We start from the raw sequence: 13,731 nt of genomic DNA, 5'->3' as shown, positions 1-13,731 counted from the left end.
GGTTGCTTCCATATCTTGGCAATTGTAAGTAATGCTACTGTGAACATCAGGATGTATGTATCTTTTTGAATTAGTGTTTTTGGTTTCTTTTTGGATACATACCCAGCATTGGAATTGCTGGATCATATGGTAGTTCTACTTTTAGTTTTTTGAGAAACCTCCATACTGCTTTCCATAATGACTCTACAAATTTATATTTCCCACCAACAGTGTGCAGTTTCCTTTTCCTCCACATCCTCATCAATATTTGTTATTTGTGATCTTTTTGATGATAGCCATTCTGACAGATGTGAGGTGATATATTTTTGTGGTTTTAATTTGCATTTATCTGATGATTAATGATGTTGAGCATCTTTTCATGTGCCTTTTGGCCATCTGTATGTCTTCTTTGGAAAAATGTCTATTCAGGTCTTCTGTCCATTTTTTAATCAGGATGTTTTTGTTTTTGTTTTCATTTGAGTTGTATGAACTGCTTATATATTTTGGATATTAACCCCTTATCAGATATAATGTTTGCAAATATCTTGTCCCATTCAGTAGATTGCTTTTTGTTTTGATGATTGCTTCCTTTGTTGTACAGAAGCTTTTTAGTTTGATTAAGTCCCATTTGTTTATTTTTGCTTTTATTTCCTTCACTTTAGGAGACAGATCCAAAGAAATATTGCTACAGTTTATGTCAGAGAGTGTTCTGCCTATGTTTTCTTCCAGGAGTTTTACAGTTTCTGGTTTTACATTTAAGTTTTTAATCCATTTTGTGTTTATTTTTGTACATGGTGTTTGTTAGAGAATGTTCTGATTTCATTCTTTTACATGTAGCTGTCCAGTTTTCCCAGCACCACTTATTGAAGAGACTGTCTTTTCTCCACTGTATATTCTTGCTTCCTGTGTTGTAGATTAATTGACCATAAGTGTGTGGGTTTATTTCTTGGGTCTCTGTTCTTTTCCATTGATATATGTGTCTGTTATTGTGCCAATACCATAATGCTTTGATTACTTTAGCTTTGTAGTATATCAGAAAAGCATGGAATATCTTTCCATTTATTTGTATTTATTTCTTCCATTTCTTTTATCAATTTGTATCTTCTTCCATATCTTCAGTGTAGAGGTCTTTCACTTATTTGGTTAAATTTGTTCCTAGGTATTTTATTCCTTTGATGCAAGTATAAATGGGATTGTTTTCTTATTTCCTCTTTGCAATAGTTCTTTTTAGTGTATAGACAAGCAACTTTTTTTTGTAAATTGATTTCATATCCTTCAATTTTACTGAATTTATTTATTAGTTCTAACAGGTTTTTTGTTTTGTTTTGTGTAGTGTCTTTAACGTTTTCTACCTATAATATCATGTCATCTGCAAACAGGGACAGTTTTACTTCTTCCTTTCAAATTTGGATGTCTTTTTTTTTTTTTCCCTTTTTGCCTAATTGCTCAGTCTAGGACTTCCAGTACTATGTTTAATAAAAGAGGCAAGAATGGGTATCCTTGCCAGGTTCCTTATCTTAGAGGAAAAACTTTTAGGTTTTCACTACTGAGCATGGTATTAGCTGTGGGCTTCTCATATATGGCCTTAATATGCTTAGTTACATTCCCGCTATACCCAGTTTTTTGGGAGTTTTTTTTTTTAATCAGGAGTGGATGTTGAATTTTGACAAATGCTTTTTCTGCATCTATTAAGACAACCATATAAATTTTATCTTTCATTTTGTTAATGTGGTATATCACGTTAATTGATTTGTGGATGTTGAACCATCCTTGCATCTCTGGAATAAATCCCACTTGATCATGGTATATGGTTCTTTTAAGTATTGTTTAGTTTAGTTTGTTAATATTTTAATAAATTTTTGCATCTAGGTTGATCAGAGATATTGGCCTGTAATTAAATTTTCTTGTACCGTCCTTGTCTGGCTTTGTTATCAAGTAATACTGGCCTTGTAAAATGAGATTGGAAGTGTTTCCTGGTCTTCATTTTTTTTGGAAGGGTTTGAAAATGATTAATATTAATTGTTCTTTAAATGTTTGGTAGAATTCACCAGTGAAGTCATCTGGTCATGGACTTCTATTTTCTGAGAGGTTTTGATTACTAACTCAATCTCCTTATTAGTAATTGGACTTTTAGATTTTCTACTTCTTTATGGTTTAATCTTGATATGTTGTACGTCTCTAGGAATTTGTTAATTTCTTCTAGGCTGTTCAATTTGTTTGTATATGATTGTTCAGAGTAATCTCTATAATCTTCAAACTTGTGGGGATCAATTATATTAATTTTCATTTATAATTTTATTTATTTGAGTTTTTCTTCTTTTTCTTGGTAAATCTATCAAAAGTTTGTCTACATTTTTAATCTTTTTTAAAAAATAACACTTAGTTTCCTTGATCTTTTCTATTATCTGTTTAGTCTCTATTTCCACTCTGATCTTTGTTATTTCCCTCCTGCTACTACTAACTTTGGGTTTAGTTTGTTCTTTTTCTAGTTCCTTGAGGTAGAATGGTAGTTTGTTTATTTAGGTTTTTTTTGTTAATGTAGGCATTTATTGCTATAAACTTCCCTCTTAGAACTTCTTTCATTGCATCCTAAAGTTTTGGTATGCTGTATTTTCATTTTCATATGCCTCAAGATAGTTTTAGCTTCTCTTTTATTTCTTCTTTGACTCATTGGTTATTCAGGAGCATGTTGTTTAATCTCTGCATATTTGTGAATTTTACAGTTTTCCTCTTGTAATTGATTTCTAGTTGCATACTGTTTTGGTCAGAAAAGGTGCTGGATATGACATCAATCTTAAATTTATTAAGATTTATTTTGTGGCCTAAAATATAATCTATCCTGGAAAATATTCCTTGTGTGCTTGTGAAGAATGTATATTCTGTTGCTGTTAGATATGATGGTCTGTAAATATCTTTTGGTCCATCTGATCTAAAGTGTAGTTTACTTATTTTAAATAAATTTATTTATTTATTTATTTTTGGCTGTGTTGAGTCTTCATTGCTTCACACGGACTTTCTCTAGTTGCAGTGAGCAGGGGCTACTCTTTGTTGCGGTGTGCATGCTTCTCACTGCAGTGGCTTACCTTGTTGTGGGGCATGGGTCCTAGGTGCATGGGCTTCAATAGTTGTGGCTCAGGGGATCTAGAGCACAGGCTCAGTAGTTGTGGTGCATGGGCTTAGTTGCTCCATGGCATGTGGGATCTTCCCAGACCAGGGCTTAAACCCGTGTTCCCTGCATTGGCAGGTGGATTCTTAACCACTGTGCCACGAGGGAAGTCCCTAAAATGTAGTTTAAACTCAATGTTTCCTTATTGATTTTTCTGTCTGGAAAAATTGATTTTTCTGTCTCTATTGTTGATAGCTACCTTCACTTTTTAAAATTCTTTTTTCTTTTTTCTCCTCTGATTGGATAATTCAACTGTCCTGTCTTCGAGTTTACTGATCCTTTCTTCTGCTTGATCTAGTCTTCTAGATCTAGTCTTCTATTGAACTCCTCTATTTAAATTTTCAATTCAGTTATCATATATTTCAGTTCTGTGATTTCTGTTTTGGTACTTTTAAATATTTTCTATCTCTTCATCAAAATTCTCACTTTGTTCATGTATTACTCTCCTGACCTAAGTGAGCAACTTTACAACTATTATTTTGAACTCTCTATCAGGTAAATTGCTTATCTCTGTTTCATTAAGATATATTTTTGTAGATTTATCTTGTTCTTTTATTTGGGATATATTTCTTTTTTTCCTTCATTTTCCTCAACTCTCTGTGTTGGTTTCTATACATCAGATAAAAACGCCACCTCTCCCCATCTCGACAGAGTGGTCCTGTGTAGGAGATGAACTTTGTCTATCAGTCCAGCCAAATCTCCTGATTACCTCTCAAATCTTTGATTGTCCAAGCTTATTCTTAGTACCTCCCCATACCCGAGGGTGTACCAAGACCCATTAGCATCCCAAAGGAAAGATTACATTCAGCACCTAGACGCAGGCTGATTGGAAATCACATCCTCTGACAGCAACTGAGAAAGTATATAGTTAAGCTCCTTCCAAGGAAGAAGAAATTGGGAGATAGTTGATTTTGTCTGTTTTCTCTGTGCTGGGTCCAAGTGTATAGCTGCAGAGGGGTTCTCCTGCACCTGTTAAGAACTGCTTCTTTGCTATAGTACTATGGGACTTGTGAATTCAAACCCCATTGGCTATGAGAGCCAGGCAATCCAGAGGCTCATCCCTCAGGCAGCAGCCACAAGATTTGAGGTGCCAGATATGTGTACAAGCTCTTTCCAGGGAGATACTTGTGACTTTGGAGTGGGATGGAGGGAAAAGTGTCCAGCATCTTCCACAGAAACTGGAGAGGACCATAGCCAGCTCCCAGATGCATGCTATATTAGAAGCCTGACCCATAGCCTCATGAGCTGCTTCTTTTTCCGGTAGTGGATCTTGGCCTTCTCCTTTCTCTTCTCCTCCAGTGTAGCCGTTACTGCCTGGTACTTCCAGCCAACCTCATGAGCCAGGCACCCTAGGTAGGCAAACTTCCGTGTAGGCTTCAGACGCACAACCTTGAGGGCGGCAGGAACCACCATCCACTTTTTCTTGTCATAGGGTGGCGGGATCCCATCAAACACTTTGAGGCAGTCCAGAGCGGCCTGGCCTCGCTTGGTCTTGTGGGGCAGCATGCCTCGCACTGTCCGCCAGAAGATGCGGCTGGGGGCTCGGAAGTGGTAGGGGCCACGGGAGGGGTTGGTGTTCATCCGCCTGCAGAGGAATGCCAGGTACTTCAACTTGTTTCTATAGAAATTGCCAGAAATGTTGATGCCCTCACAGCGCACAACCACCACTTTTCGACCCAGAAGCACCTGCTTAGCCACGATGGCCGCCAGGCGGCCCAGGAGATGGCCTCGGCCATCGAGAACCAGGACCTGCCCCTCCGCCATCTTCGGCAGCCGCCTGGGAAAAGTATTCAGATAGAACTTTCTCAGGGAAAGACTAGAAGCAATTTTGCCTGCTTCCTCTCTGTTGAACCCTGGGGAGACAGCCATGATGTGTGCCTGCACCTGCTAACAACTCTTTCTTTGCTATAGTTTTGTGGGTCTTGCAGATGCAAACCTTGTTGGCTTTCAGAGCTAGGTGTTTTGGGAGCCTGTCATTCAAGTTGGAGTCTTAAAAGTTGGGGCCCTAAATATGGGGTCCAAACTTTAATTCCTCAGGTAGAAGTTTGGAATTGGGCATTTCCTCCCAATTGTATGACACTGTGTTGAGCATGGGGCTTATGACAAACATGTCTCACTCTGCTTTCCTACCTGTTTTGCTATGGGTATTTTCTTATTCACCCAATATGTAGGAGTCACACAGCTTGCTTCTGGATTTCTTTCAGAGGTAGTTGCTCTCTGTGTAGTAGCAGAACATTCATTGTGTCCATGGGAGAAGTGGGATTAGGAGCCTCCTTTGTCATCATCTCGGCTGACCCCTCTTTCCCTCAGTCTTCTTTTAAAGTAGTTTTACTTATATCTCATTTTATTGACATTATCTGTTTGTACTCAACCTCCCTAACTGGACTCTAAATAACATGAAGGCAAGGAGTGTACCTTCATAATTTCCAGTCTGCATTACCAAATTAGCACAGAATACATAGTCAATAAATGAACAAAGACATAAACCAAATGGAACCAGGAAGCCTAGTAATTATGTAGGTAAATAGGTCCCTTCCTTCTGAACCTTCAGGCATGATATCTGGAAAACAGTTTGAGCAACACAAATTTGGAATGAGTGAATTAGAGCCATGGTTGCCAAGAAAGCCTTTTATGATTGGAAGGGAACCACCAAACAATTTATGTAGGCTCAAGGAGTCACTCTGAGAAATAGTTCTGTTTCTTCTTCCATTTTATAAGAAAAATAGTAGGAAATAAAGATGAAGAGGAACTTTGAAATAAAACCTTATAAAGCAAAAAGCGATGCCCCTCCCATCTTTTAACTATTGTTCACAAGTCACTTAAAAGTCCTAAGAAGGTAAATTAATATCTTCTCTTCTCACAGGTTATGAACAGGGAAGTAAGACTGGACTAGAGCCACCTATCAACAGACCCTGAAGCCCAGGTTCTGGAGCAGTCCACATTCCCCACAGTGCTTCTGGCCTTAAGCAAAAATTCACCTTGATATGAGGCTCAGACAATAAATAAAATAACCTATGAGGAACTGGAGCTGGAGTTTATATATATTTTTAAAATCTTTATCTTCACTTAAATTTTATTCAATGCAAGTAATTTATTTCTTTACTATTCACGTGTCTATTTTAAAATATGGCTAAGGAGTAGGATTGTGTGGTCAACATTTCCTCTGTCTGTGGTCTGCATGTGAAGAATCTTGACTGGTTAGTCATTGTTGAGAGTTTTGCTAGACTACTCGATAATATTGCTGCCTCACCATCCATTTTGTGTGGCCAAGCAGCCTGCAGGGGGCTTGAACGGACTGGCCCCCGTCCTGTGAGTGCATGCCCTAGATAACACCATTACAGTCATAAGTAAATGTAAGATCCTGATATGACTACCTCAGCCACCTTTGGATAATTACTCTCCCCTGCCTGCCAAGGCCTTCTCCTTGCACACCCCTTAAATAAGATGCCCCACAAAGCTCACCAAAATCCCACTCTTTTTGGTTTGAATTAACCAATCTGGACTTAGCCAGGGAACACCAACGTATTCCACCTGTAGACCCTAATAAAGGCATATGTCCCAGGTCCTGCCATGCTCTCTCTGCCTGTACCCTGCCTTGACCTCCTCTCATGGCCCCATGAGGCATGCAGTGCACCTCCTCCAGGACCTGTGAGTAATAAACTTCTCTATTTCAATTCCTTTTCTTGAACTATGGCTCAGCAACCAGATACGCAGGGCTCTACTTAACAAATGCTCACTTAACAAAGTCACAATAGTCACACAAATACCATTTTTCCCCTGAGGGCAAAGTCCCTAAAGAAAATAACCAGTCCCTAAAGGGGCTGAAAATCCAATCACTTAGAATAACTGCAAACTTCATGGTAACACTATAGATTTTTGTTTTCATTATTTCCTGCAAATAGTTATTATCTACTATGTGCCAGTTATTATCTACTGTGTAGAGACACACAGAGTATCTGCACTGGATATAGTAGCAGACAAGATAGAAACATCCCTGCTCTTGTAGGATTATAGTCTTAAGGGGGAGATGGTCAACAACCAAGTAAACAAGTAAAATGAAATAAAATAGTGATACCTGACACAAAGAAATAAAAACAGGGCATAGTCTAGACAGAGGCAACAATTACAAAGTCTCTGAGATAGAAGGCGGCTTGAGGTTCTTAAGGGCTGGGGACAAGGGAGTAAAAGAGAAGATGTAATAGGCAAACATACAGTGAACTTTCCATTATATCCACAAAGTCACCTTCCCAATCGTCTTGAATAACTGAACTTAACACATTAGGCTCAAACATGCTATTATTTTAACACTTTTTATTTTCTTTTTAGAAATTTTCATGTTTTTAGACTTACAGTATGTAGACATTATAATTTAAATTCTTCTTGAAGCCAAAGGAACAGAGTTATAATTGCTTGTTGCACTGTGGTATATGGCTTGAGAGTCCAAAGTGTTTAGCTGGACTATGTACCAGCTGCAGAACATATCTGAAGCTTGTATTCTTAAATAAATTTGCATCAGTGACTTGGTTTCCAAAAAATAAATATCTTTTCTTTTTAAGAGTAGAAAATGGTTTCACAACCTCTTAGAAATTGAGAAGTAGCCTTTCTGAAAAATAACTAATTGGCTTAATTACTGAATCAGGCTTCTCCTAAATGACTTTGCTCTAAATAAAATAATCTTTGCTTTTTTTTTTTAGGTATAATTTGCCATTAAAATTTTTTTAGCATCAGTAACTGCTTCCATTACCTAGTCAGCCTCAATTCAGGTTTTAGAGCCCTTCCTTTAACTTAACAGGGCTACAGTATCATTTTGTGAAGGTTGGAGGAAAGGGCTTGATAAAACAGCAAGAACACTTTATATGAAGTCAGATATTTGCTCACATATTTATTCATTCATTGATTTATAAATATTATTAGAAATCTTACTATGTGCCAGGCTCTGAGGTAGATAGAGTAATGGCTGAAATAGACATGCTCTGTCTTCATGGAGCTTTTAGTCCATTTCCAGTTCCCTCACATTCTTCTGGCTGGGTAATTCTGAACAAGTCATATCACCTCTAAAAGCCTCATGAGTAAAATAAGCAATATGTAAGAAGGGTTGTGAGGAATATAGATAATAGCGTAGGCTTAGCACAATGTCTGGCATATGGTGGTTACTTAGTAGATTTCAATAAGGACATCCTACCCAGAGGCCTCATGTTTTCAGATAGTTTTCAGATAGTTCATTAGAGGAAAATATTTCAGTTCTAAAGAACAAATGAGGTAGTTTCAATTCATTGATTATTTTATTACTGTTTCATTTGTTACACTTATTGGATAGCGGTATTAATATGTTAGTTTGAGCTAATAGCTCTCCAGTTTGTTAATGTCTATCAGTAAATGATAACTTTAATTCCATAAGGTTTCCACTCACAAATGTACACTTCCCAGAACAGGACTAGCCTTGCTTACTATTTTTAATCAATAACAAGAATCCAAGACGACACAAATTCTTTAGAATCCTAATTAATGGCTTTGGTGATAAATGTTTACTATCACAGATACTTGCTTCAGTTTCCACCAAATCTACACAATAAAGATGTACACAGTAATTTTTCTTCCTGAGGATAGAAAAAAATTGAATATTTCCTTCAAAATGTTACTTTAATCCATTCTACCAAAACATAACATAATGATACATTTTCAATAGCTCTTTACAAAAGTCATATAAATACAGAGTCATTATTAAAGTAGAAGCTTAACACAAAGCAAGGGGAAAAATATATTTCCTCTAAGGTAACTTGGTTTCATATTATTTCCAAAATAACAACAATTCCCCACAAATGTCACTTGGGAAATGCCCATGAGCACCAATATCAGAGGAGGTTATGGCTTTGCCCACAGAGGGACGTAAGTTTACACAGAGGAAGGAGGTTGAAAGATGGGGCCAAAAGTCAACTGGCCTCCTAAGGTTCATGTGGAAAGACATCTCCAACTTTGTTTTTGTCAATTGCACAGGGAGGTGTATTTTTGGATAAAAGCAGGATTCCAGCTGTCTAGCCCAGTTCTATGAATCAAGGGGAGATTTACATGCATTGTCTCTGTGGCCTGACTCCCCAGATTTGATGTGGACCCCTCTGAGGCACTGACAGGTAGAGCTTATCTATTCTGCTGGTGTATACTTCAGTTTTCCCTGTTTTAAATCTGTCCTTTACGAGATGAGGTCAGAGATACAATTCCCTGGCATACTAAATCAGTTATCAGTTTAGTGAGAAAAATCAAATTATTTGTCTGTCTGGTAGACCAACTGTTCAGCTGAATTAACCAGCAGCTGGCAAGAGACAACAGCCCTTATCAATAAGCCAAATGTTGGCTGACTTGATTGGTTAATTTATTGACCACTGAATTCAGCTAAGAGAATGGCTCCTTTTCAGATAGCACCTGAGTCATTTCATGTCTTTCCTTGATTTTTTTTAATGGAAGATATAAAACCTCTGATTATTTACTGAGTATTTGTGTTTTTACTTTGCTTTGTGATAAGTCTCTTCTCTTTCCCACAAGCTTGCTTTATGTGTGTGTCCTGAGGGAATGGAATGTGTCCCAATTAGGAAAAACATTCAAGTTTGGAAGGGATGTTAAAAATCATCAAATCCAAATAACTCTCCAGTGCTTTAGTCTCTTTGTCTTTATAATTTGTCCTCTCAATATCTCCAATGAAGGGAAGAGATGCTTTTCTTTTAGCATGAGAGCTCATCTACCTATAGATAGCACTAAATGGGCTGGCATACTTGGGAGGAAGGAGGGAGTGGAAGAGAAAGAGATGAAGAAGCGAGGAGGGGTGGAATGCGCTACAATTTATTGAGCCCTTATTCTGGACCCAGCTCTGTGCAGACATGAATCACAGACATATCATGTGATTTGGGGTTGTGGCTCTAGAGTCCAGCAGTGTTCATGAGCAGAGTTAATACAGGAGCGTGTTAGCAGAGTCCACATCTCTACCTTTTTTAATAATATCCTTTTTTGATTTCCTCGCTTCTGTGAGGGAGATAGAGGGAGAGATAGTAGTTGTATATTAGGGTCAGAGGTGGGGGATTAGTATCATCAACCTCTCTGCTGCCCTTAAAAGCTTCATCTTCTCAGACCTAGAGGCAGCAGAGTTGCTCTTCCCTTAAAGGTTATAAAATGGTTTCGCTCACATATATTCGTGGTTGAGCAGGAATTTGAATCTAGGCCAGTTTAATTTTAGAGGCTGTGCTCTTAACCAGGCTCCACTGCCTTTCTAGTCAGTTATCTCTTTCCTTTCACCTGCTTTCTATTCTCTATCATGCCTTCCTGTACTGCATCAAGATAGGGCAGCAGCCCTATAATTGCCTGGTAGAGGGAAAGTAGTAATTTCCCATGCACATATCCAAACAATGTTAGATTTATTTTTAAGGTAATAAGGAAAGGACATAAAAGTAGTAGTGTGAAAGCAAGTACAGGAGACAGGTAGAGAAGGATGTCAGAGTTTGTAACCCTTTATGGAATTGTTCCCTCACCAACTGACAAAGCAAGTCTCACCTTCCCTGAAGTTAAAACTTGGATGAGAGGCTTCCTTGTGGAACCATTCCCCTTCCCACTTCTGTGAGATAATGCAAACTAGCCATGTACCCAAGCCCCGTGAGAGGCAGTGTTCATGGTTAGGAGTGAGGGATCCAGAGCAAGTCTGAATCTCGCCTCTTCCACTTTCTAGCTGATGACCATGGTTAAGTTATTCAGCCTCTCTGTGACTCCATCTGGAAAGTAAAGATAATAAGAATACTCACTACATAGGGTTGTTGTGACGATTAAGTGGGTTACGTATTTTCAGCACTTAGGACCGTACCTGGGATCGAGTCCTATCATCATCATTAGCAGCAACAAGCAGTAACATCCTGGAGTTTGGCTGTATTCTGTCAGACCGAAGCCTTCTCTCTGAGATCTCAGGTTGTTATTTGCACTTTGCAGGGGATTGAGAGAAGTTCTCTCTTTGTGCCTTCTCCATGCTCCACTGAATGGGCTCAGTCTGAATCGTCAGTTGCTGGACATCTTCTGGGCACCAGGAATTTTGGTCAGCACAGATTCCAGGTTAGTTCTGTGAGCCCCTTTGAAAAGCTGGAACCAGATCTCCACAAAATGGTACCTAGGACACTGGGTCAATTTTAAAATGGGATTAATGTATTGTATGATACATTTTGTATCATATGCTTTTGTATGATAAGAGATAGCAGGACGAGCTTAACTACTCACACGATTACATGCTCACACACTGCAGGATGTGGCAAAAGAAATGGCCACATTTCTCTGCTGCTTCCTTCTCACAGCAATCACGATGGTCCTACTGTCTAGACTAACCTTCTGTGAACCCAATGAAATTGATCACTTCTTTTGTGACTTCACCCCTCTGGTCCATCTCTCCTGCATGGACACTTCACTGACCGAGACCATGGCCTATGCCACCTCTTCTGCAGTGACTCTGATCCCATTTCCTCTCATCACAACCTCCTACTCCTTCATTCTTGCTGCTGTCCTAAGAATTCCATCTGGCACAGGCTGGCAAAAGGCCTTCTCCACCTGCTCCTCTCACCTCACCATGATCATGGTGTTCTATGGGACACTGATTGCCACATACCTCATGCCCTCAGCCAACTCTTCCCAACTCTTGCACAAAGGATTTTCTCTACTTTATACCATCCTAGCACCCATGTTCAACCCCATCATCTATAGCCGAGAAACAGAGACATCCATGAAGCCCTGAAGAAGTGTTTGAGTAAGAAGCCAGGTTTCCTTAGATGATGCAAAAAGGAAAAAAACTATATTTGTTCAATGGTTCATAAACTGGATTGAGTAATTTAGAGTCAACATAAAAGGCAATTACCTAAACTATTAGCTACCAAAGACTGATGACCAGATGCCTATGAGTATGGCTGTGGACACTGCTGAATTCTGACAGTGAATTGGTGTCCCAGGAATGGTCTAAGCAGGTCAGATTCTGCTCCATTCTGCTCCAGAATCCTTGTGTAGAAGCTCATCTCCAAAATGAACTGGTAATGCTGGCCACTCATTTGCTCTAATACTCATTGAGGGTCTACTATGTCCAAGGCATTGTACAAAATATAAGTGAAAAATAAACAAAAACAGAGGAAGTCCCTGCTCTCACTAAATTCACAGTCATGGGGGAAGACAAATGTTAATCAAATAACTAGTGTAAAACTACACATATAAAATTACACTTGTGATTCAAAATTAAAAATAAGATGACTACTACACACCTATTAGAATGGCCAAAGTCCAGAATACTGACAACACCAAATGCTGGTGAGGATACGGAGCAACAGAAACTCATTCATTGCTAGTGGGAATGCAAAACAGTACAAATGCTTTGGAAGACATTTTGGGCATTTCTTACAAAATTGAACATACTTTTACCATATGTTTGAGCAATCACACCCCTTAGTATTTACCCAAATGAGTTGAGAACGTATGTTCACACAAAAAACTGCACCTATTTATAGCAATTGTATTTATAATTGCCAAAACTTGGAAGCAACCAAGATGTCCTTCAGCTGATGAATGGAAAAATAAAATGTGATACACAGACAATGGGATGTTATTCAGCATTAAAAAGAAATGAGCTATCAAGCCATAAAAATACATGGAGGAAACTTACATGCATATTACTAAGTGAAAGAAGTCAATCTGAAAATGATATATAGTGTTTTATCCCAATTATATGATGTTCTGGAAAAGGCAAAACTTTGGAGTCAGTAAAAAGATCAGTGGTTGTCAGTCTTGCACTCAAGACTTAGAAGTGGGAAACAAAGATTTGGGGAAATGAGGGCTAGGCAGAGGACCCATGATGAATCTATGATGCTCTATCTCCCCTGCTATTATGGTAGCAGGCTCAGTTGGAAGCTGGGACATCGTATTTATTGAGTTCCACCTCTTCCTGCCAGGCCCTCTACCAGGCTCTTGCCTGCACTTGCTCCCTCTCCTACTGGCACATGTTCTTAGTAAGTTAGAGCATAGGGTGTGGTGGGCATGTGTTTTTTGCTCTTTGCAACTCTAAAGAGCTGAGTTGACTTCTGAGTAGAAAAGCTGAGGTCAGCATTGCACACTCAGATGCTGCCTGACTTCTTTTCTGGCTCCTACAAATTATGCGCCCCTAGTGCTGAGGTTAGGATTATCTCTTGCCTAAACTTTCTTCTGAAACATTCTTCTTTTTTTGAGTTAAGCAAAGAGATTATGTTCACCATGCGTGGGGGTTACTCAGAACCTTGGATTGGAAACAGCACATACGAGACTATGCTGGGTATCTGAAAACATTCTTAGACCTTGCTTTATGAAGAGAGAATTGCCCTCTTCTTGCTCCTCTTGTAAACTAGGAAAATATTGTGTGATCATCTTAGGGTACTCCCAGTAAAAGTAAAACTTGTCAGCTTTCATTTATCCACGGGTGGCTCATTGGGAGCCAGGGTTAATGTCAGACTAGCTCTGCAGGAAACTGGATAGAAGAGCAGGCTTTTGTGTCATGGGAAAGTTTTTAATTTTAGCTCTGCCACTTTCTTGTAATATGCTTTGGGAAAGTTACC

General features: G+C 38.8%; 2 protein-coding genes across 2 annotated transcripts; one reads left to right on the top strand and one right to left on the bottom strand.

Annotated features, from left to right (window-relative positions):
* Positions 1 to 4,357: 4,357 nt before the first annotated feature.
* LOC114897915 (60S ribosomal protein L13a-like) lies at positions 4,358 to 4,925 on the bottom strand. The gene has a single exon (XM_029226971.1). It carries the CDS (start codon positions 4,907 to 4,909, stop codon positions 4,358 to 4,360), a length of 552 nt encoding a protein of 183 aa, XP_029082804.1. The 5' UTR covers positions 4,910 to 4,925.
* A 6,504-nt stretch (positions 4,926 to 11,429) lies between these two features.
* On the top strand, positions 11,430 to 11,935 carry LOC114897914 (olfactory receptor 11A1-like). Its single transcript, XM_029226970.1, is given in 2 exon segments — positions 11,430 to 11,865; positions 11,868 to 11,935. Coding segments are annotated over 2 exon segments (504 nt in total).
* The last annotated feature ends 1,796 nt before the right edge of the window (positions 11,936 to 13,731 follow it).

This window comes from Monodon monoceros, unplaced genomic scaffold (assembly GCF_005190385.1).
Source record: "Monodon monoceros isolate NGI ecotype Baffin Bay Population unplaced genomic scaffold, NGI_Narwhal_1 Super_Scaffold_18, whole genome shotgun sequence".
In the NCBI taxonomy this organism is placed as follows: domain Eukaryota; kingdom Metazoa; phylum Chordata; class Mammalia; order Artiodactyla; family Monodontidae; genus Monodon; species Monodon monoceros.
The sequence above is the reverse complement of the archived record's forward strand: the minus strand, read 5'-3'. Positions and strand labels throughout refer to the sequence as shown.

Bases quoted from the DNA above. Each gene is read 5' to 3' on its own strand.
- LOC114897915 (XM_029226971.1), bottom strand. From the start codon at position 4,909: ATGGCGGAGGGGCAGGTCCTGGTTCTCGATGGCCGAGGCCATCTCCTG.